This window comes from Convolutriloba macropyga, chromosome 1 (genome assembly GCF_964194025.1).
Source record: "Convolutriloba macropyga chromosome 1, txConMacr16.3, whole genome shotgun sequence".
Taxonomy (NCBI): domain Eukaryota; kingdom Metazoa; phylum Xenacoelomorpha; order Acoela; family Convolutidae; genus Convolutriloba; species Convolutriloba macropyga.
In genome coordinates this window covers 24,100,426-24,125,275 of record NC_134468.1, presented here as the reverse complement: position 1 = coordinate 24,125,275, position 24,850 = coordinate 24,100,426, and the positions used below count along the sequence as shown (strand labels likewise).

Below are 24,850 nucleotides of genomic sequence, written 5' to 3'. Positions count from 1 at the left end.
ATCTAAATTATCAGGTTGATGGCTAAAAACCTTTTTATGGATTATGATTCAACAATGGAATCGTCATCTCTGAATCAAATCGGATTCATTGTATTTTTTTATCAATGCCAGATTGCCGTTTAGAGAACAATTTTTGAAGCAGAATTCGAAAAGTTAGAAGTACAATTTTAATGTTCAATCCTGCCATGAATCGTTGAAAGATTTTAGTTTAGCTTAATCGCATTCTACGGCAGAAAACGATAAAAATTGAAACAAGATAGGTTGTGTGTGTTTGTGTGCTAACTGCCTGCTCATGCATAAACATACGTTAACATGTTTTATTCAAAATTTATTTGGTTCCAGATTTGAGATTTGATCTTTGAAGGTGGTATTAGCCTGTTTGATGTGAAATAAAAATAAGTAAAGAATGGAAAAAGCACAGTCTCCATCTACGTCCACTTCTGGTCAGAAGAAAACATCGCCTCAAGCGACCAAACTGATGCGGCGTTTTGAATGTGGCTCTCCTGATGCGTCGCCTGTGCTTCTGACAAATGCATTGGTTCACACAACCAACTGTATATTTTGTGGGAGGGCAGAGAAGGACACGGACGATGAAGTGATGTATGGCGAGTTCCTTCGCAGTGAAGATGTATCTGTCCACTACAACTGTTTACTGAGTGCAAGTATCTTGGCTCAGAAGGGTGATGAGGATGAAGGAATTCGAGGATTTGCACCTGGTGTATGTTATTCATCGTCTGTCTACCAATTTTGAGAACGCGGAATAAGAACGCGTCCTTTTTCACCTTATTTTCGGCGAACATGATTTGAATGCGTGAGATTTAGTAACTAATTTCCCGTCTGCCTGTTATTTCCATTTTTCGAAAATCTATTAAAAACCACTAATTAATAGCCGCCCTCAGCTTTTCAACCGGCCTTATTAAAATTCAAAGAATTTGAATTTTATTGGGGCGTTGTATTGGTTTTCTTGAGTATTGGTATTCTTGAGGTTTCTTTTTACTGGAAGTACTATTTGTTCAGATAGCGCTTTGACATAAAAGTGAAAGCGAGTAAAATTGACGTCTGAACTAATTTTTTTCTGAGCGAAAGAAGTTTTTTGTTCATGCGCTGTTTTGATTGAGTGAATGACATTCGGCCATGGAAAACGGCCATTTTGAGAAAATAGCCCTTAAGATAACAGTTTTGGCTGTTTTTTGACCTTTTGGCTCAATTTTTCTGCTTGCAGTTTTTTTTTGTAGAAATAGTCTGGATTGACGCTGGATTAATATCTAATCCTCTGGAATTGATAGTTCCGTGATTACTAGAGCCTTACCATGCGTTTCAAGCGCAAAATTGTCATATATCTATTTTAATTTTCGTTTTTTCGATGTTTTTATTTTTGGATGTTTGAGCAAATGTTTTTGTAATAAATGTCTATGGCAACGTCCCTTTGATAATTCTAGAATTAAATGCCTCTGTTTTTGAAGTGAGGTGTGTTTATAATATTGCATTGTACACCTAATAATCCGATTTCAGCGGTTTTTGTCCAGATATTAATTTGGTATGTATTGTCGGTTGATTTTTGAATAAAGCTTTCTGCGTTTCGTCAGGGATTTCAACGTCCTGATCATTTGAATTGGAATTGAGTATTTTTTAATCAAAATTTTATCCATATTTTAGACATTTTAGTCAAATTATTCCGATAAATCAAATCTTTGAATTTTGCTTGCAATGTTTTCTTGACAGGATTCGTTGTATTTTTGCTAGGCCTTAGTGCTATACAATGAAATATACTTGCTTTTCTACTTAATCTTTGTTTGTTTTTCAACTTTCGGAATTACGAAGATGCCTTTGGTACTACTTTTTTCCATTGTGTCCTTAACCTTTACTCTGTAACATTTGATAGCTTTTTTTCTCTCAAATATTTTATGTTTTTGCTATAACCTTTTATTTTATTTGCTCAGCCTTTCTGGTTTGTTTAAAAAGTTTTTAAAGTTTTTATGTTTTATAATTTTTTTGCAGTCCTTTTGATTTTACAAAATTCAGCTCAAAGAAATTGTTGGAAAATAATCATATTTCTTGACTGATATTTGCGAGGCAAATGACCGATATTTCTTTTAGCTTTCTTGGGCTGGATTTTGATTCTAAACAGTTTCTTGCTTTTGAGTTTTAATCTGTTTTCTCTTTTTCCTGATAAGTTGAAGTTTTGCAATCGTTTCATTTCAATTTAAAGACTTTGTTAATTTTTTCGAACTGTTGTGACGCAACAACGAAAAGTTCTTGGTTTCTTGATACCTGAATTTTAATTTTAATTTGTTCTACAAAGCAATTCAGTTTCTTCAAATGCTTTCTCCCTGATGCTTTCCAGTCTGTTTTTTGAGTTGCTGATTTAACTGAGGATTTTGAGATCTATTATTTCGTTAAGGCTGTTAGCTCTGGGAGTTTTTTGAGCTTTTTAGTTTTTGTCCGTCTTAAAGATTTTACTGTGAGTTTCCTGTCCAATCTCTTCTTTTTTTGGGAAGATTTTCGAACGACGATGAAATTGTTTTTACATTTGCGTGCTTCATTAATGTCAAAGCTGAATTCAATTTTTCTCGTTACAACGGGGCTTTAATTTCTCCGGAATTTTTCACCTAACTCTCGTGGGGCAAAGAATAATTGTTTTCAGTCAAACAATGATTTTGTTCGCCATTATGGTTTCTTGTTTGCAAAGCTCCGACGCTTAGAAATGCTTCCGGAATTCTTCCAGCCTTCTTTGTTTTTTTTAACGGAAGTAGTATTTTTTCAGACAGGCTAAAAGCGAGTGTCGTGTCAACTAATTTTTCTGATTGAGTGGAATTTTATGGATCATGTGCTGCAATCAGTGAATATCATTTCGACTTTGGAAGTGTTTTTGAGAGATATAGGTAACAGTTTAAATAACCTGAAATATGCATTTTAAAGCGCAAAACTGGCATATTTTTCTAAAAATTGATAATGATGTTTGGCTTTTTGTTCATTAATTGTTTTGTTTTCATTGATCACACTTTCTTCCAAAAAACGTTTATTTTGGTGCTCTTATCAATCGATCGTTTTTCGGGCGTTAAATCTTGGAAATTCAGTGAAAGGTTTTTCATTAGTGCAATTTAATCAATATTTTGACAAATGTTTTTATAAAATAGTTTTTCATAAAACGCTTTGAATCTTAGAATGCGCTTTTGACGTTTCAATTAGACAGGAAGATTGCTATGTAATTTCTCTTAATTTTTCTGAGCCGCGTATGCTAAATATTGAAATGTCCTGGTTTTAATACCTCATTTTTGAAATCAATTTTCTAAATTAACTTAGTTTTTCGTTTTTGTTTACAATGTGTCCGTATTCTTGACATTTTAGCATGTATCTTTGTTGAGTTCTCCTAAGAAACAGTTTCTTGTCGCTCTGCTTTTATCAGTTGCTTGTTGGAAATACTTCTAACAGTTTTGACCGATATTTTTTTGTGAATATTCTTGAGTCCAGAAATCATTATTCCTGATTAACTTAACTTTTGCAATATTTTGAATTCTTTTTCTCTCTATGATATGTGTGGTTTTGCGGCATGAGAGAAAGCTGTTTGAACAACAATTCGCTCTCTCGATTGTGATTGTTTTTGCTAGTTTTGGTGTTTTTTAAATAATATTAAAATAATGTTTCTGATTTTTAAAAATAAGTTTCTGGATTAATTGCTAAATACTTCGTCTATTTTTTGTGTAGTTGGATTCTAGTTAAGGTTTTGTCCTGATATGTGTTCTATACTTTCATCGAAAAAAAATTGTCGCGCTTTCCTTTTGTTCACAGCTTGCTCAGCATTTTGCGTAAAATCTGATTTGTCTCGGCTAGTTTCTCGCGTCTGTCATTTTTCTCGAAATGCTGTTAAGCAGGAGTTGCTCCGAAGAATAATTTTGCATCTATAGAATCCGTTTTAAAAAAGAACAAAAATAGAAACTTGGCACTTCAAAAATTTTATTGTGCGGAAGGAATTTTCATTTGTTTATTTTCAATGCCAATCGGGTTTATTTGATTCAATGCCAGTTATTTTCAGGAAATCTGCTGGTTATGTTTTTGATGTCAGATATACGATACCATGGCAATTAGAGTGCATAGAGTGAGTGGGCAGATAGTTGTAAAAAAGTATAAGCCATGGCCCAATTACATTGTCTTAAATCTAAAAGTTTCTTGATGGTAATTTTTCATTGAACGTGAAGTCTCCATGATGCGGCTTCAGATCACAAAATCCGTAAATTTCTTTTTACATTGAAGCATGTTTTAGCGATTTGAGAGCCTTCATTGTCTACCTTCAATCATCGTATTTGATAAGATTGTTCCATGATTGTGCAGCTGTTGCAAAAAAGAAGTTGTGTAGGTAGCTGGACTCGCATTTGGGCTCAAAGTTATTGCAAATTTTGGTTGTTTTGATGAAAGAAATGGTCAGTTTTAGAAAATAGAGAAATTTTCCAGAAAGGATTTTGTATAGGTCGGTTGCTTTAACTTTAAATCGTGAGAAGAGTCTATTTTCTTGAGGTTGTAATTCGATTTTGCGACCCAATTATGTTCTTTCTGGATTGAATGTGAATATGTTGTTTCTGGATTGATAATTATATTGAAAAATAGAGGACCTTTAGCAGTTCCCTGAGAATCCCTTAGTACAAATTAATTGACTTTGATTCATCGTCATTTAATAGCGCTTTTTGTACTCTACGTTTTTTTGGAAGCTTGTTTTTGGTTCGAAGCATGGTTTTCACATGCGGATGCTTATATAGAATTATTTTTATTATGCTTTATTTAATAAAAAGCTTTTGAGGGATTGATTAGTGCTGTTAAAACAGTACTTTTGTCATCCTTAAAATTTATTTAATTTTGGTTCAAGTTTCAAAGACTTTGGAGAGCGCTACTGTTAATGAAGTTAGCCTTAATTATCTTCTTTTTAATACAGGAGTTATGAGATATCTTTTAGCTCCACTTGAAGAATAAAATCTGATGCAATTGTTTATAAAAATGTTAGATATGGGACTATAAATTTGGCTTCATCTTTCAATGCCCGACCCGCGGTTCTCACGGGTCCAATAGTTTTGTTGGGATTCAATAGACACGATATTATCTGCGTCTTGCTCAGTGTGTGGTAGCTCATTTCCTTGTGAAATAATTCAAAGTAATCTTTCCAGCTACAATTCAATTTTTTATAATGTATTTTGTTTTTAATTTTTTTGGATTCTGTTATACCATCGCCAAAAATATTGTTTAATATTGGTGTTCACGTTAAATTTTTCTTTTTCTTAGTATCATAATTGTTTTTCCACTTGTTTTCATTTGTTCTGCTTTTTAAGATCTTGGTAACAATGTTTTCTGCTACGAGACAAATTTGGTTTTTCATTCCATATGAAGTAATTTTTCATTGGGGTACAACTATTTATTGCACCGTGTGCATTTTTTTTACTCAAGGATTATAGTCTTGTGAGCATCTGTCGTGTTCAACCTGAGCCAGCATACACGCAAAAAGCATTAATAAAAAATAGTTTTTGAATAATTATTCATTAATTGAATATATTTATATTTTTTATTGGCTGCTTTTATCCCCCATTGTTTCTGTTGATATCAGAATTTGATGCTCAGTTATTATTGTTCAAATTGTGTTCATAGATATAGTTTTTGGAGCCCGGTTTGTATGAGAAATGGCAATAGTTGATCGCGTATGGTATTTGTTTTTCATTTGAGTCTGGATTTGTTGCAAGATTCCAGGTTATAAGCTGTCACGATTGGACGAATCGTTCTTCTTTATCATGAAGTTAGTTGCTATTGAAATTTTCCGTCATATACTATTTCTTGTTCTCAGTTGCACGTTTTTCAATGGAGATTACCAGAGTTTCAGGAAAAATGTTTACCTTTTTGCGGATTATAGGTTAATCCAACAACTATTGTGTCAGATATTGCAGTTTTCGTTACCCATGGAAATTTCAAATCTCCGCTTAGGATTCAAGACTTTGGGCACTAAATTCATCACACCTGCGCCGCCAATTTTAAGTTAATCTTTATTTTTAATATTGCGATCTTACCGATATCAAGTAAATGTTTGTCTATAATTTTTCAACGAAAATCATGCTAACTTGTCTATCAGTACCGTTTTTAGTGTTGAAAGCTTCCACTGTGCTGGCGGTTCGAACCATAGACACCATAATGCCAATTGCTAAACGATTGATATTTGTACTTGCAATTTCCATCAATGAATTTTTTAATTATTTAATTTTGTTTCGAGTTTCAAAGGCTTTGGAGAGCGCTACTGTTAATGAAGTTAGCCCTAATTATCTTCTTTTTAATACAGGAGTTATGAGATATCTTTTAGCTCCACTTGAAGAATAAAATCTGATGCAATTGTTTATAAAAATGTTAGATATGGGACTATAAATTTGGCTTCATCTTTCAATGCCCGCCCGCGGTTCTCACGGATCCAATAGTTTTGTTGGGATTCAATAGACACGATATTATCTGCGTCTTGCTCAGTGTGTGGTAGCTCATTTCCTTGTGAAATAATTCAAAGTAATCTTTCCAACTACAATTCAATTTTTTATAATGTATTTTGTTTTTAATTTTTTTGGATATTGTTATACCATCGCCAAAAATATTGTTTAATATTGGTGTTCACGTTAAATTTTTCTTTTTCTTAGTATCATAATTGTTTTTCCACTTGTTTTCATTTGTTCTGCTTTTTAAGATCTTGGTAACAATGTTTTCTGCTACGAGACAAATTTGGTTTCTCATTCCATATGAAGTAATTTTTCATTGGGGTACAACTATTTATTGCACCGTGTGCATTTTTTTAAACTCAAGGATTATAGTCTTGTGAGCATCTGTCGTGTTCAACCTGAGCCAGCATACACGCAAAAAGCATTAATAAAAAATAGTTTTTGAATAATTATTCATTAATTGATTATATTTATATTTTTTATTGGCTGCTTTTCTCCCCCATTGTTTCTGTTGATATCAGAATTTGATGCTCAGTTATTATTGTTCAAATTGTGTTCATAGATATAGTTTTTGGAGCCCGGTTTGTTTGAGAAATGGCAATAGTTGATCGCGTATGGTATTTGTTTTTCATTTGAGTCTGTATTTGTTGCAAGATTCCAGGTTATAAGCTGTCACGATTGGATGAATCGTTCTTCTTTATCATGAAGTTAGTTGCTATTGAAATTTTCCATCATATACTATTTCTTGTTCTCAGTTGCACGTTTTTCAATGGAGAGTACCAGAGTTTCAGGAAAAATGTTTACCTTTTTGCGGATTATAGGTTAATCCAACAACTATTGTGTCAGATATTGTAGTTTTCGTTACCCATGGAAATTTCAAATCTCCGCTTAGGATTCAAGACTTTGGGCACTAAATTCATCGCACCTGCGCCGTCATTTTTAAGTTAATCTTTATTTTTAATATTGCGATCTTACCGATATCAAGTAAATGTTTGTCTATAATTTTTCAACGAAAATCATGCTAACTTGTCTATCAGTACCGTTGTTAGTGTTGAAAGCTTCCACTGTGCTGGCGGTTCGAACCATAGACACCATAATGCCAATTGCTATACGATTGATATTTGTACATCACATTGCAATTTCCATCAATGAATTTTTTAATCATTTAATTTTGTTTCAAGTTTCAAAGGCTTTGGAGAGCGCTACTGTTAATGAAATTAGCCTGTTGTTTTCAGCGCTATAATTATCTTCTTTTTAATACAGGAGTTATGAGATATCTTTTAGCTCCACTTGAAGAATAAAATCTGATGCAATTGTTTTGAAAAATGTTAGATATGGGACTATAAATTTGGCTTCATCTTTCAATGCCCGACCCGTGGTTTTCACGAGTCCAATAGTTTTGTTGGGACTTAATAGACACGATATTATCTGCGTCTTGCTCAGTGTGGTAGCTCATTTCCTTGTGAAATAATTCAAAGTAATCTTTCCAACTACAATTCATTTTTTTATAATGTGTTTTGTTTTTAATGTTTTTGGATTCTGTTATACCATCGCCAAAAATATTGCTTAATATGGGTGTTGACGTTAAATTTTTCTTTTTCTTAGTATCATAAATGTTTTTCCACTTGTTTTCATTTGTTCTGCTTTTTAAAATCTTGGTATCAATGTTTTCTGCTACGAGACAAATTTGGTTTCTCATTCCATATGAAGTAATTTTTCATTGGGGTACAACTATTTATTGCACCGTGTGCATTTTTTAAACTCAAGGATTATAGTCTTGGGAGCATCTGTCGTGTTCAAACTGAGCCAGCATACACGCAAAAAGCATTAATAAAAAAATAGTTTTTGAATAATTATTCATTAATTGAATATATTTATAATTTTTTATTGGCTGCTTTTCTCCCCCATTGTTTCTGTTGATATCAGAATTTTATGCACAGTTATTATTGTTCAAATTGTGTTCATAGATATAGTTTTTGGAGCCCGGTTTGTTTGAGAAATGGCAATAGTTGATCGCGTATGGTATTTGTTTTTCATTTGAGTCTGTATTTGTTGCAAGGTTCCAGGTTATAAGCTGTCACGATTGGATGAATCGTTCTTCTTTATCATGAAGTTAGTTGCTATTGAAATATTCCATCATATGCAATTTCTTGTTCTCAGTTGCAGGTTTTTCAATGGAGAGTGCCAGGGTTTCAGGAAAAATGTTTACCTTTTTGCGGATTTTAGGTTAATCCAACAACTATTGTGTCAGATATTGTAGTTTTCGTTACCCATGGAAATTTCAAATCTCCGCTTAGGATTCAAGACTTTGGGCACTAAATTCATCACACCTGCGCCGCCATTTTTAAGTTAATCTTTTTTTAATATTGCTATCTTACCGATATCAAGTAAATGTTTGTCTATAATTTTTCAACGAAAATCATGCTAACTTGTCTATCAGTACCGTTGTTAGTGTTGAAAGCTTCCACTGTGCTGGCGGTTCGAACCATAGACACCATAATGCCAATTGCTATACGATTGATAATTGTACATCACATTGTAATTTCCATCAATGAATTTTTTAATCAATTGATTCAGTGGCGTTTTGCGGAGTAATTTGATCTTTTTTATTGTTATTACACCAGGGTTAAGTTAAGAGATCCATAAACTCCGAAAAAAGTAAGTTTTTTGTAAGATTTTGATATTGTTCGTACCATCTTGTATTACAAAAGACGTAATTTTTTTGGAGTCGTGCTCGCTTATCATTGTCTTTTTCTGGAGTAGTTGAGACCGGTTTGCATGGCTTCTAAAGTTGACTTCATATTCTAATTTTACAGTGACGCTACTACCTGGGACTAGATTTTCAACTTTTTCCTGGAGCCGAGTTTTTTTGAAAACTGACCGTTTCTGACGGCAAACCTCCCCATGATGGTGATGGCGACCCCTTGTTGACACTGATGTCTTTGGGTGCAAATAGTGACTTTTTCTGAAAAATCGAGATAACATATTTTATAAGATTGTTTTCTTCCAGTTTCCAATTTCTTAAGATCTGCATACAGTTCACAGATATGGGCTTTGGGTAAGCTCATAAAGGCGTCTTTTGAGTGAAATTTTGTAGCTGCTTTTATATCAGTGGGCCTATTCTCTTGTTCGAAATTTGTTTCACAGGTGAAAGACTTCAGGAACCAGGCTATTATTCGTGTTCCTACAGTTTTATTCCATAATGCCATATCAAGGCAAGATCTCACATTTCTCTATAAAACCTCCTACTGCTCAAAAGTTTAATTTAAATTCTTTGTTTGAGCACAGGCTGTATGTTTTCATAATCAGTAAAGAGAAAATACTGCTAATTTGTGCAAAACTAACAGTTACTATATCGAAATGTAGAATCGTTCAGAAGGAAAATCGACGAACTCGAAAAAAGCGATTTTTATACATACTGCAAGTTACGAGCCATCAATGTTGTCTTACTGAAATCTTGTTAGCAGATGACCAGAGGAATCATCTAGATACGTAACGGTCATCAACTGCCCTATGCATCCAATTGTGCTCAAAAAGGAAACAGCTTTGCTATATTCACTAGAAAAGATCTAAAATGCGACAGAAATCATAAAACAACGGTAAAAGTTGTGAAGGTTTGCTCAATTTTGTACCTCCTTAAAGAGTTCATTAATTTGAAAACCATCTAAACTATTTTTACGTAAATATCTAAACGTTAAAAACCATTTGAAAGAATTTTAGTAGCCGTATATTTAGTCGTATTCGCTTCCTACTACAATCAGAACTATACTGTCGATTATTTATCACTAGAAACTTGTGTATTTAGAGTATTCGAAATGCTGCGAGAAATGGACGAAGGGAGATTTGCGTGTACTGTGAGCAACCAGGAGCTGTCGTAGGATGCTGTCAGAAAAAGTGCCAGAGGTTCTTTCACTTTCCCTGTGGCCAGACTAATAAATGCTCTACTCTTTTCCACGGCACTTTCAATTCCTACTGTGACGAACATGCTGAAACGCTCAGTCACGTAAAGCCTCAAGGTGAGATTTTTCTTTAAAAACGTTTTTGGTAATCAAAAAATCGGAAAATTTCAACCAACTCAGTTTACTTTGTGCAACAAATCATTCCTTTGGAGGAGAAGTAAACTTTGAGTCATTGTGCTTCTACATAGTGAATGCATGCGCGGCGGTGGCGTAAGCAATGCATTAATTTTTCCGGGCGGAATACAATGTGCTGTTTGTCCCCTTGTTTTGATTTATGGACAATTTTAATTTGGGTACATGATCACTATTTCTTCCGAAATAACTGTTGACGTTAATTTTGCATTTTGTGTGCTGTAGAGAATATTGATGCGTGTCCCATTTGCACGGAGGATTTCGTGGAGTCTGACCAGCTGTTTAAGTCTGACTGCTGTCCCACTGTGAGCCACATGAGTTGCATCCGAGTGTTCTCCTACAATGCTGGAACATATGTACTCAAATGCCCATTCTGCCAGGTTATTCAAGCTCTAACAAAATATGGGGGAAAATACGTAATTGAAGAGGTGAACAGATGAGAAATTTGTACCAATTTATTTGAGAAGTCCTTTTGGCTCAATAACTTAACAACCTCCCCCCCCCCCCAAAAAAAAAACGGAAAACCAAAAAAAATTGCTGGCCCTTTAGCACTGTATAACTCTCCAAAATGCTAGTTGGCATAGCTAGTAAGATTTCTATCAAGAAAAACACACATTTGGGCTCTATTTTATAAATAGGGCTGTTTTCTGTTATAGTATTCTGAGTGTCTGCTATAGCTCTTTACCCTTGGGAAACAACATTTGTCTTAACATTAGAGTGATGCAGTTTGTAGATAATTAATATTTTGCTGGAATGATCTCTAATTGTAGATTGAATAAATTTTGTCCATATAAACTAGTTTTTACCTGACTGGATTTATCACTCATTCCCATTTTGCTGCTGACAGGATGAAGATGCATTCGTGCCTGCTGTGATAAAGTTCTCCTGCATCTACATTCCCACTCGGGAGCCATTGTTTGAAGACCACGACAGAATGACTGTGGAACTCGACTGCTGTTATCCGGAGTGTCCGGAACCGGAGAGGTTTGTTCGTCCCTTTTTTCATGTAAGCAAGAAAATTTTTTGAAGGTGCAACAATAACTGGTAGTTACAAAACTTATTGGACCTGGTCCTCGGAAAACGTCTGAGCATAAAACTGGTAATTTTGGAAGTTCGCTAGACGTCAACGATGACGGTGAAATCTGTAAATTTTCAACGGCCTAGATCTGTCGATGGCGTTTTTTGGACTTTTTAGCCTGTTTTCTCAGACTCTGATATTGAGCCAGGTTTGTAACAACAGAGTATCTCTCCCTCTCGTCCCGCTTTCTGCCTTCACCAAACCCTACCCATTACCTTTGTCCCCGCCAACTAACGATACTCCGCCAAAATCCCCACATTTCCGCTCCTCAGCCCTTACGCATTTCAGATTAAACCTAACCCTACTATTAATTTGTTGAGAATTTTCGATAAATAAAATTTCCATAACCGTGCTATCAGCAGTATTTTTATTGAAAAGGTTTTTTCGTAAAAATGTTTAATTTCTAACGAATTTCAGAGCAATTTTTGTTGTCGAGTGTCTTAAGAGTAATGATACTCCACATGTCTTCTTAGCTGCTGCACATCTGTTCTTGACTTAAACCCTGACTTTTTGCTATCGATCATTGTCTTGTTTCCAAGCGTTCTCATGTAGAGCACGCTTAGGTTGTTTCTGATGTCCAGTAGTTAGGAACCTCCGGTAAAGGTTATTTTGAAAAATTTTAGCCCGTTAACAGATCCTGTTCCCTATAAACTATGTGTTGTCAACCTCTCTAACACTCTTATTTCTCCTCTCTTGCCTCCCGTCCCTCAATTCACCTCTCCTCCCACACGCAGTCCTTCCCCTATGTTATCAAATACCCCATATAATCCCTCAAACTCCCTAGCTCTAGCGCGTACCACCAACCTATACCTCCACACATGTCCACACCTTTTCCACCCACGCACTTACTATTTTCCGTTTATGAATAAAATTTTGCCGGCATTTTGAAAGCTGTTTCTAGTATTTGAGCCGATATGGTTAATTTCTTCGGACAAAGTTTGAAGCATTTATTGTAAACGTGTTGGTCTTTTATGCAAAATTTATGCTGGTCCAATTTTGCGCTTGTAATCTGGAACATGTGACTTCTGAAGTGACTTTTTAAAGCTTCACTTCTTCATTTTGAGTAATTACTTTTGCTCTCATTCTGAAATGAAGTTTTTTGTTAATATAAAGGTGATTCTAGGGGTTAAGTAACAACGTTGTTTGTAGCAAAATTGGTTGGGATGTGTGACTGCTATCCTGGAGATCGATGGTTCAAACTCCTTTTTGCACCCAAAAAATATCTAACCTACACACCTAAATTAAATTGCTCCGAGCCTGTCGTTTGAGAGCAGATCATCCGACGATAGCCGGTTTATGTTTTTATTGGTCGTCGCCAAGCTATGGCGAGGCGATTGTCCATCTCCTAGTAGTCCTTTTTTTAATTCGTCGCCTCCGCCCATGATTATTGCGACATTTAACTTCTTCATTTTTGGTGACTTCTCAGTAATTGAGTTTGCGTGTTTGAATTCATTATTTATTCTTTTGCGTCAGCTTTTAGGTCAATTCTGGTAAGTTTAGCTCACTCAACAAAAGAATTCTACACTCACTTAAAGTTTAACCTTTTAAAGTGGTTGCTATCTAAAGATCAATAGAGTGCATCTAATTGGTGCCCCAATTTTAACTGCTCTGATACTCAGCCTAATTGTTTTAATAAAATTATTAAATTGGTTCAGAGATGGTAAATGGAGATGCTGGAGCCGGCACCAAGGCTAGTACTGATGAGAGATTTGACGTAGAAGCCATTACCGGCGACATTGAACCCCCTACTCACCGCTATCAGGATCAAACTCGTTGAACATCTATCAAAAACGCTAGACAAGAAACGAGCTGTCAGTGCCCGGAGTCCAATTGTAGACAATGTTGATGAGATGATGAGAAAATTGAGAAAGCTATCGAAAAAAGCATTGCAAACTTTATCCCTGTTGTCCTGTCAACTATCCAAGAAGCCCTGCAAACTAACATCAGAAAGATGATTGAAGAATCCATTGGAGCTCTGAAGGAGGAAGTGATTGGAGAAGTCATGGGTGACCTAGAATTCCAAGAAAGGCGCTGTAATCTCAAAACCTATCAGATGCAGAAGAGCTAGAGACGTATAACAGAAGAGACAACATACGAATCACAGGAATTGAAGAGCAGAATGGACAGGAGTTTGCCGAGTGCACTATGAAAACCGTTGTCGAGATTGCAAGGGTCATTGATGCGAATGTGACTGCTGAAGATATTTCCATTGCCCGCCGTCTACCATCTAGAGGATAAGGACCAATGCCAATTATTGTGAGATTCAGTCGGCGTATTTCAAAGGTTGACATATTGAGACAAATTTGGCGGAATCCGAAAACCTCAAGGCTATTCGTGTTATGGATGATCTCAGTGCACCGCTTAAGAAGTTCCTTGGGCTGATGAGAAGCGATGACCGACTGGAAAATGTTTACGCTAAAAAGGGTACCATATTTTACAGCATGAAGGGTCACCAAAGAAGTTACACAGCAATTTCTATCTATAAAACTGGCCCTTTTTGAAGTATTTTTTGGCGCAGTAGAACAATGTTTCGACAAATACCGCCAATAGCAGCCACAATTTTGTCTAACTGATGTTAATGTTGATAACCTTAACGAAATTTCTTCTAATACCACATCCCAATGTTTATCTACAATCTCCGTCCTTCATGTCAAGGGGCGATCACTTGAAAAAACTCAACTAAATTGGAAGCACTGGTTTAAAGCCTTGAGTCTCCATCGTCGGTAATTTGTTCAAATGAAGGATGGCTTCACAAAGATGATGTCCCGCGGTGTTTTTTGATAAAAAGGATGTAATCATTTTCCTCCAAAACTCGTGACTCAAGGGCAAGTGGTGTTATGTTACTAATTAGAGAGGATATCTCCATAATAAAAGAAAGTACAGTAGGCCTTGAAGAATCAACTTTAGTGCATCTTGCAAAGATGATTTTCACTTCATGCATGTGTTGCTACAATCCAACGCATTCTAATAAAATTGCCTTTCTTGAGTTTTGACAAGTGTTTTGAGGAGATACCAAGCTCAATACCATCAATAATCTGTGGTGATTTAAATATAGACACACTTTCAAACAACCGTCTCACTAGGCGGTATATGGTTATTGTTGAATCAAATCGATTTGATATGTTAGTTACTAAACCTACACGGGTCATCAAAGAGTCAACCACCTGCCTTGATCATTTTCTATTAAAAGACATTAATACAAATGCAACTGAAGTATTCGAGGACCAAATTTTTACGGATCATTTCAATCTTTTTGTCTTGTACCATCAATTCTCGTGGAATAGAAAATAAATGCATCTTCCGGGATACCAGTTTTCTGAAGTCTAATCACTTAACTATGAACTACTTTGTCAAGCTAAGTCACGCGTTAGGAAAATCAGATCTCAATGTTCAGGATAGCACTTTTGAAGATTAATCTGCTAGCTTTCACAAAACTCTGCCAGGTAACTGACCAGTTTGCTCCCTTTAGAACATCGAAAAAATGTTCTCCTAAATCTCCTGAGTGGTGTACTAATAAGTAACAATTTGCGCTCGAAAAGCAACAAAATGCATAGGCAGTGGAACTTTCACCCGGCCGACACTGAGAGCAAAGAAAGTTCCAAAAAAATTACGGAAAAAACTTGAAAAAGAGGTTGAGACCTCAAAAAAATTGTATTATAAAGAGATTCAAATCATGCGTTGGAGACTCAAGGCAAACATTTAAGTTACTTTAGGATTTAAAACGACAATCAATAAAAAGAGAATGCTCTGTCAGCTGTGTCATCGTGCGTTACCGGTTCTGAGCCGCCCTCGCATCTGGAGGTTGTGAAGAAATTCAAAAAAATATTTCTGCTCGATTGGTGAAAGCGTTAAAAGGACCTCCCAAATGTTCCTAACATTCTCCCTGAAGAATTGCCATATTCCATGTTCTTGATTCCCGCTGATGAAATAGAAATATTAGAAATAATAAACGAATTAGATAATAAAAGCTCATCAGTAGATGATCTATTAAGCAACATTTTTGTGAAAGTTTTTTGTGTCCGTAATTACACCTTTTCTCACTAAATTGAATAATATGTCGTTGAGACAAGGTGTTTTTCCGAGTGATTTCAGAAAGGGTTAAGTTGATACCAATCCACAAGTCTGGCTCGAAATTAGATGAAAACAATTACAGGCCATATTCTCGTCTGATGGTCCTCAGTAAAATATTTGAAAGGGTCATGTGTAACCGCTTTAATTACTATTTTGAAAAGCTTAGTTTTTTTATAGCAAACAATTCGGGTTTCGCAAAAAACATAGCCGTATAGACGCATTGGCAGAGCTGGCAGAGAGGCAGAAAAAATCAGAAAAATGAACATCTAACTTTTTTTAAAGAAGGCATTTGACACTCTTGATCATGAATTGCTTTTGAAAAAATTGCTACGCTATGCTATTCGTGGAAATGCCTTTAAATGGTTCAGAAATTATGTATCTAATAGAGTGCAAAAGGTTGAATTGCAGGGTTACACATCTGGCTGGCGTGAAGCGTCTTTCGGTGTTCCACAAGGGTCCCTTCTCGGCCTTCTTCTCTTATTTAGATAAATAACCTGCTGTTGTGCTGCGACAGCGTTGACGTGTTTCTGTTTTCAGATGACACGAATCTGTCTGACTTGGGGTTTACACCCAAAAGTATTGCAGAGGACCTAAATTCTGTGACAATTTGGCTTAATGCTAATAAACTAGTTCTTAATGTAAATAAAACCATTCGTATGAACATAGGAAACAGTGCTTCCATTAATGTCCCTTTTTACCTTAATAATTCTATTGTGCAATGTGAATCTGTGTGTAATTGTTTAGGGATAATGCTGGATTCTTTTGTCTGAGCTATCTTTTGTTTCTCACGTAGAACATATTTTGAAGTGGTTAGGAACCCAATGTGGGATAATTTCGAAGCTTCGACCTTTTGTTCCCAACAAGGAGCTCATGCTGTTTTACAACTATAGTGTCAAATCAATTATTCAATAATGAATCTTGAATTGTGGATGCTACTACTCCTACACGCTCTTACGCATTTCGCAAATACAAAAAAATCTTGAAACTGATACACTTTCGGAAAAAAAAGACCATTCGTACGATTTGTTTGAGAAGCAAAAGTTGCTGTGTTTTTGAACTACATATAAATGCGATCCTCAAATTTGTCTGGTGTTGCAATAATGAGCAGCATTGTGAGCAATATTTCAACCATTTGTTCGAATTTGAAGCAAATAATCATTTCACCAGCAGTTCATACAAACGTTTTCCAAAGATTAAATTGTAGAACCAAACTGATATACTTCAGATCTGCAAGATTATACAATACACTTCTATCAGCAGATATCCTACTAAAAAAATTCGAAAGCTTGTCTGCCAACCAACTCAGCGCTTTTGTTCATCGTTTTCGAGATAGTTTTTTATTTGGAAATAATTACCTGACCAACTATGTTTTTAGTGGGTAATGTACCAAATGCTCCTTTTTACCACTGATAAATGTGTTGTAAACATGGACCTCTTGCCTACATACTACAGGATGTTCTTTATAGGATTGAATCTTATATGTAAAAATTTGATCCTCGAGAACTTTCTAGTTTTCGCGATATGGTCATTTTTTGTGATTTTTGTTTTGAATTTTTTCTACTAGAAAAACTAAGAAAATTTACAATTTTTTTGATCTCGATTGGTGCATTTCTCTTAGGGTAGGCGTTTGGTAGGCCCCAAGGCCTTGTTGCCTGTCCTCTCTATGTTAGTATTTGCCAGCATTATTCCATACAGAGTTATTTAAACTGACTTTATCTTTGTAGGCTTTGTATCTTTCCTTGAGAAATATTCTTTCTTTCTGACTTGAGTTTTTGAGTTCTTGGTCTTTTCATTGCTAACATTTATTTCTAACAGAGCTTCTACTGATAATTTTTTTCTCCTGAAATTTTTAATAAACCCCTACCTGCATGCTACAGGATGTTCAAATTACGATTGACTTTCATATGTAAAGATTTGACCCTCCAGAACCTATTTTTCGAGGTATGGCCTTTTTTGTGGTTTTTTTTGCTTTTTTCACTGAAAAAACTTAGGTTTTTTATTTCATGACATCGAAAACTCGCTGCAGGTGAGAATGCTGCCGTCAAAACTGCAGGGTTTACTGGGAAAAAATTCTGGAGAAATTCCAAAGAAAAATTAAATAAGTTTTGATCTTGATTGGTGCGTTTATTTAAGGGTAGGCGTTTGGTAGGCCTCAGGGCCTCGTTGCCTGTCCTCTCTAGGTTAGTAGTTGCCAGCATTATTCCATACAGAGTTGTTTAAACTGACTTTAGTTTTTTGTTGCTGTGTATCTTTTCTGGAGAAATATATTTTTTCTTTCTTTCTTACTTGAGTTTTTAATCAAAATGGGATTGACTTTTATGTGTTAAAATTTGACCCTCCAGAACCTTCTATTGTTCGAGGTATGGCCGTTTTTGTGATTTTTTTGCTTTTTCCACTGAAAAAAAACTTTAAATTTTTAATAGAGTTATATTTCATGACATCGAAAACTCGCTGCAGGTGAGAATGCTGCTGTCAAAACTGCAGGGTTTACTGGGAAAAAATTCTGGAGAAATTCCAAAGAAAAATTTAAAAAGTTTTGATCTCGATTGGTGCATTTCTTCTAGGGTAGGCGTTTGTTAGGCCTCAGGGCCTCGTTGCCTGTCCTCTCTAGGTTAGTATTTGCCAGCATTATTCCATACAGAGTTATTTAAACTGACTTTATCTTTGTAGGCTTTGTATCTTTCCTTGAGAAATATTCTTTCTTACTTGAGTTTTTGAGTTCTTGGTCTTTTCATTGCTAACATTTATTTCTAACAGAGCTTCTACTGATAATTTTTTTCCTGAAATTTTTAATAAACCCCTACCTGCATGCTACAGGATGTTCAAAATACGATTGACTTTCATATGTAAAGATTTGACCCTCCAGAACCTATTTTTCGAGGTATGGCCTTTTTTGTGTTTTTTTTCGTTTTTTCCACTGAAAAAACTTTTAGATTTTTTCTATTTCATGACATCGAAAACTCGCTGCAGGTGAGAATGCTGCTGTTAAAACTGCAGGGTTTACTTGGAAAAATTTCTGGAAATTCTCAAAAAAAATAAATATAAATTTAAAAAGTTTTTTTATATCTCGATTGGTGCATATCTCTTAGGGTAGGCGTTTGGTAGGCCCCAGGGCCTCATTGCTTGTCCTCTCTAGGTTAGTAGTTGCCGGCATTACTCCTTACAGAGTTATTTAAACTGACTTTAGTTTTTTTTGCTGTGTATCTTTTCTGGAGTAATATTTATTTCTAGCAGAGCTCTGTTCTTAAAACCTCTTCTTTTACGTCATGTAAAGTGGACACTCTAGATAATCATTAAAACTCTAAACAGGCGGTCATTTTGTCTTCTTTATTCTGTGCCAGTTTCAACTGCAATGAAAGTCAATGAGGTCTTTCGCAGCTATTTTCCGGCAAGCTTGATCTTTTGTATGTTATGACACTCAATGACCTCTGTTTCCAGTTCCTCGAGATCATGTTAATTAGAGCTGCTTTTAAGCATTGTTGGACGTATTTTCCCTCCCTCCCCCCCCCCCCCCAAAGCTTAGTGGTCATGTAACTGTTGCGCCCCGGGCGCGCTTGCCTATTTTGACATAGTAACGTGCTGCTATATAAAAACACGTAAATTGCAATTGGGGAGCATAAAACACTTTATGGTGAAGCCGAAGATCTTTTGTTTGTACGTGAGCTAAATCTTAGTTTATTTTTAAAGCTTTGTAATCAAATATTGCACGGGAGTAATTTTCTCTTCAGTATTTTGCAATTGATATTTCCCAGTGATGTTTATGTACAAGTATTCTTGGCTTAAGAATAAAAACTTTTGTTTCGGGTTTCTTTGCTTTAAATTCTGAGCAACTCAAAATGAGCAATTTTTTAGTTGCATAAAAATTAATGTCTAATTTTGAATTTAACTTTGGGATAATTTTAGCTGTTAACTTGCTATGCCTAGTAAAGCCTTCGAAGCTTTTTTTAAGTTGACCAGCTCCTTTTTGTCAATATTTACCAAATATTTTATAAGTTGTCATCATTATGAATCGTTTTTGACATTTAATGATCAATTACTGAATTTTCAGGCTATCTAGATTCGTTGTCAGCTTTATTGCCTTTCACGAGCGATACTTTGAAGCAGCTCGTTCGTCAATTCTAGCAAACGGAGTTTAAAGTCATTTTAGCGAATCGCTAAGTGTATGAAAAGGGAGCGATAATCGAAAGGACAGTAGATCGAAAATGGTAAAAATTTTAAACATTGATAGTGAATGGAAAGTGAATAGACGTACGTTGGTGACAGGGCAATAAATCGAAAGGACAATACATCAAAAACCGTAAAATTGGGACAGTAGATTGAAAATTATTTTTTAATAGCCGCGCAGCGATAGCTGGGGCTATTATTGGCCTTCTATTGGTTTTTTATTACAATTCAAAGCATTTGAATTGTATTGGGGCGCTGTCTTTTTTTTAATGTCTGTTCACACATTTTCATGATTTTTTAAGTCAAATTGGAGTAGTGATTTTGGTCACGCCGAAACAGGAAATGGAGCGAAAAAGCGAGTGGTTTTGCGGCGTGAAATTTTTTCGCTCTAATTTTAAAGTTTTTTGAATTTTAAAGAATTTGAATTGTATTGGGGCGCTTTCTTTTAAGATCTGTTCACACATTTTCATGATTTTTTAAGTCAAATTGGAGTAGTGATTTTTGTAACGCCGAAACAGGAAATGTAGCGAAAAAGCGAGTGTTTTTGCGGCGTGAGAAAACGGTTTGAACAAAAATTCGCTTTCTCGAAAGTGGTTTTTTGTTCACATGCGGCAATTTCACTTTGGTTTTAACTGTTTTTTCAATTTTTTGATCGGATTCTTTTCTAAATGATGGTTTTTTCCAATCCATTCATAGTTCATTCCAGACCTAGTTTTTGTTAGAATCAAATTTACATTTCTCGCTAGTGGTTTTTGTTCTTGCTAGCGGCATTTTGACATCGATTTTTTTTTGTTTTTTTTTATCTGAGTTTTTTAGAAACGGTTTTTCAAATTCACTAATAGTCCATTCTAGGTCTAGTTTTTTGTTAAGTCAATGAAAATTCTTTGAATTGTACGTCAGGACTTGTCCTGCTGTTTTTTTATTTCGTCGTCAAGATTTTTGTTACGACCAAATGACTTCACAACCACTTCAAATCTGCTTTTTGTTCATTCGTTCATGCAATTTCAACTGAAGTGCGTGCGTGACGTCATTTTTCGCTCTTAGTGGAGCGAGTTTTTTGTTCATTTGCGTGATTAAATTTTGGTCACACTTGACTTACCTCACTCACAAAAATGACTTCCTCACTTTTAAATTGATTTTTATTTACTTTAATTCAAAGAGATAAGGTCAAATGGGTGTGTGTCACTCTAAATGAAGGTTATTAGAGAGCAGCTAATAGAAGCAGCAGATTTTAAAACTTATACAGATTTTATATCAAAATATAACATATCAGCCTTCAATGAAAAGATGATTTTTTTTGGTCTGTCTTTTTTTTACTGTTTTTTTGAGACTGCAGATCTACAAAGCTATTGTGGCTATTTTCTGGCAACCTGCCAGCTATGTTGTTTTTGTTTTTTGACGTTGAGCGAAAGGTTGTACTTAGATGTGCAAAAGCACACGTCTGCGATCCTGCTTATTGTTTTAGTGATAGTTCTTTCATTTTAGAAGCTTTCCTTCTTAATCCGATTGTTACTAGCTTCAGTATTTTGTGGCGCTGTGTAGTTTTTTTACGCGATATCGTGTGACATCACAATCAACACTCATCGCATTTGGCATTGGGTTTTCTTTTGTGGGTTTCCTTAGCTGATGGCTCGCAACAGGAAAAAAGATTTCAGTCCAATGATAGTATTTTCCCGTAATCATTAAAGAAGATTAAGTGAATTTTGTGCGTTAATAATTTTCTAACTCTGTACAATATATGAACCTGCCAGATCAATGCTATTTTACAATGAATTGGTGGACGTTTTCCTAAATAGTTTTTCATGTGAAATAGCCCTGTTGTTTCAGGTGTGAAAATAACGATACGTGGTCTCTCATCAAGTGTACCCTCTGTGGCAGCAGAGCTATGCATGTGTGTTGTACTTACAAACTACCGGACCGTCTGTTCGTGTGTCCAGACTGTGGATATGACGAGTCCTGGCACGAAGAGTTGCGAGTGAAGCTGAGTGTGAGAAACCAGACTGGGAGGGCTTACATCCATCAGATCAGCTCTCTAACTAATAAGATACTAGCCATTGCACTCAAAGATCCCACCATGGAGAAAATTACAAAATCCGGTAAATTAGTGGTCCATCAGCTTTATTGTTTGATCCAGCAGCACTATTATCACATTGATAGCATCTCGTTTTTGATTTATTAATGAATTTCAGTTCTATGAATAAAACCTTATTGTAATGGAGCACACGATCATTAAAGTAAAAAAAATTTCAAGTAATTAAAAAGCACAGATTTTGAGAGCGTTCAATGATATGTATCAATCGTTGGCCTGTAACATAAACGTTTTTAAAAACTTGAATTCTGGCTGCGCTGTGTTCATGTGCCATTTGCTTTTGACATTCGGAAGTAATTAAGTTTTGTTTAGGCCGTTGTTCGAGACGATACCAAGATAAAGATCAGTCGCAACAAGTAAATGTTGCCTCGGTCAGGCTTCAATCGTCGAAGAAGGAGGATGCCAATAGAAGTGACAGTGAAGACGAAGACAGTGATGATGAGGACAACGCTGAAAAGAAACGAGGATCATCAGCCAAGAAACCGACCAAACGAAGGAGGAAGAATGACGAGAATACCTCGAACTCAATGGACGTTGCTAATTCAAAGAGGCAAAAGAAAGTTGCGGATCCTGAAGCGATTAACAGGGCAGGATCATCAATTTTGAAAGACGTTACGATTGCATCGTCTAGTACTGTTAATATTTCGAGTTCAGGACCCGGAACTGCTGTACCTGCTAACGCAACCATCACAGTGCCTGCAGATGAAAATTCAGCCACAAAGAAGAGGAAACGCGGTCCTAAGCTAACTCAACCGAAGAAAAGTAAAAAGGTTGAGCCCGAAATTCCAGTTGAAAAGGCGCCTGTGCCATCAGGTTTCTTTGACGAGCTTGACTCTGTAGCTTGTGGAAACTTAGTTAAACCCTGTGAAATCATGGCAACGTACAAAAATATTGGCTTGGATTTCTTCAGGAATGAAGCGCACCCCAAGAAATGCACAGAATGTAACCCGAAGAAGCCAGATAGCTCCAATGTGAAACAGTTTAGTTTGTCTGGAGACTCACCGTGAGCTCTCATTTCTTGAGCAATATTACTCCTTGAACTAGCAATCTTTGCCATCGAACTAAACATTCTAGCTCACCTTTGTTTCATAATATATTAATATTCAAAATAGGCTAAGGGCAGCGAAGATTTATTGTTGTTGTAAATGAGATATCACTAATCATTGTGCAATAATTTTGAACCAAAATCTTCTCATTTCAGCAGTTTGTTGGTACCGCAGCGTTGTTAATTCCATAATGAACGGATACGTGTTTGTGATGGATCGCTTATATATGAAGTATAAAACGCTGAATTGTTGTTGTATTAAATAAAAGCAATTAAGGTACTGACAAATATGGGGTGTACTGGATGTTATGGGTTTTAGTGATTTTGAATGTGGAATCCAAATTGATTGATAATCCTCATTTATAAGGATACAATTGTGAGATTAAGTTTCAGATAAATAAATTCTCCAAAAAATTCACCTGTAAAATTGTACTTGCACTTCAGCTTGGAGCCGTGTTTACCGTCTTTTTTTGCTGAGTCTATTTTTGTAAACTGTTCAATATAAATTGAGAGCACATACGGAATTCCTTTTCGAAATGGAAATAATGATCTGTTTCTAATCAGTTGAGAAACTAATCCATTTAATTGTAATGATGATTTTTTGAATAACCTAATAAGACATGGGGTCAACAGTTAATATATACAATTTTAATGTTGCAAAAAAGATACTTGTAGATGTATATATTCCACAGGAAAAAGGAAACTGTTCCGCTTGTTCTGTACAACAGATCCTTGAATTTGGTTGTTTTTTTTTTTGAGAATTTATGATTTCCGATTGATGCTAGAAATTGTATCTCGTTAATGAAGCAAATTTTTTCAGCGCACAAAACATTCTAGCTGCTCATCGTTATTTCAGAATTTGATTTTATATTCAAATACACATAAGCTAAGGGCAGCGAAGATTTATTTTTGTTGTAAGAGATATCACTAATCATTGTGCAATAATTTTGAACCAAAATCTTCTCATTTCAGCAGTTTGCTGGTACCGCAGCGTTGTTAATTCCATGAACGGATACGTGTTTGTGATGGATCTCTTATATATGAAGTATAAAACGCTGAATTGTTGTTGTATTAAATAAAAGCAATTAAGGTACTGACAAATATGGGGCTAAGTGGATGTTATAGGGTTTATTGATTTTGAAAAGTGAATCCCAATTGATTGATAATCCTCATTTGATAGGATACAGGTGCGAGATCTAGTTTCAGACCAGTATATTCACCAAACAAAGTTGCGGCCATAAAAGTAATAAAAGTGTGGTAATTGATTTGGATATTGGAGGATTGTTTAACAGCTCATACGTAAGATTTTTGCTATACTTGCATCATTTTTGAATATATTGTTGAGTAAAAATTTAGCGAAATAAAATTGTTGAGAAAAATTTAGTGCACATAGCGAATTCCTTTTCCAAATGGACAAATTTAGCTGTTTTTAATGAGTGTTTATATGTGAAAGGAAAGCGAAAGAGATCAGTTTGCTCTGTCCAATAAATCGTTAAATCTGATTGTAATTGAGATTCTATTAATCTCGATTGGTGCTAGTAATGATTGTGACGCGAAAAAAAATATTTTTGAGTGCTGCAAACAAAAAGGGGTTTGGAACTTTGCTCTCACAAATTTTGCTGCTATTCTGTGGGAGAGCTTTGGGGTGTGCTCTTATCATTTTGGTATAAAGGCAGGAATGCTTTGTATTTATTCATTTTTAGAATGATTGATTGTTTTTTGTTTGTTGGTTTGAAATTGATTCTTTTCACCCAATTCATTTTCTATATTGAGATCTGGCGGGGGAAATCTAATTTGGTCTAAATTTATTAAACTGACGCTGTGGCAATGATTGTGTTAAATATTTTGATTATCAGAAAATTT

At 35.3% G+C, this 24,850-nt stretch overlaps 1 protein-coding gene across 1 annotated transcript; it reads left to right on the top strand.

Annotated features, from left to right (window-relative positions):
* Positions 1 to 322: 322 nt before the first annotated feature.
* On the top strand, positions 323 to 24,744 carry LOC142336874 (uncharacterized). The gene is made up of 6 exons (XM_075385839.1): positions 323 to 718; positions 10,255 to 10,465; positions 10,766 to 10,920; positions 11,388 to 11,524; positions 21,681 to 21,949; positions 22,255 to 24,744. Exons 1-6 carry the CDS (start codon positions 407 to 409, stop codon positions 22,947 to 22,949), a joined length of 1,779 nt encoding a protein of 592 aa, XP_075241954.1. The 5' UTR covers positions 323 to 406; the 3' UTR covers positions 22,950 to 24,744.
* Positions 24,745 to 24,850: the final 106 nt, after the last annotated feature.

Coding starts and splice junctions, on each gene's coding strand:
- LOC142336874 (XM_075385839.1), top strand. CDS start 407: ATGGAAAAAGCACAGTCTCCATCTACGTCCACTTCTGGTCAGAAGAAA. Junction 719..10,254: donor TTCGAGGATTTGCACCTGGT/GTATGTTATTCA, acceptor TTGTGTATTTAG/AGTATTCGAAATGCTGCGAG. Junction 11,525..21,680: donor GAGTGTCCGGAACCGGAGAG/GTTTGTTCGTCC, acceptor CTGTTGTTTCAG/GTGTGAAAATAACGATACGT.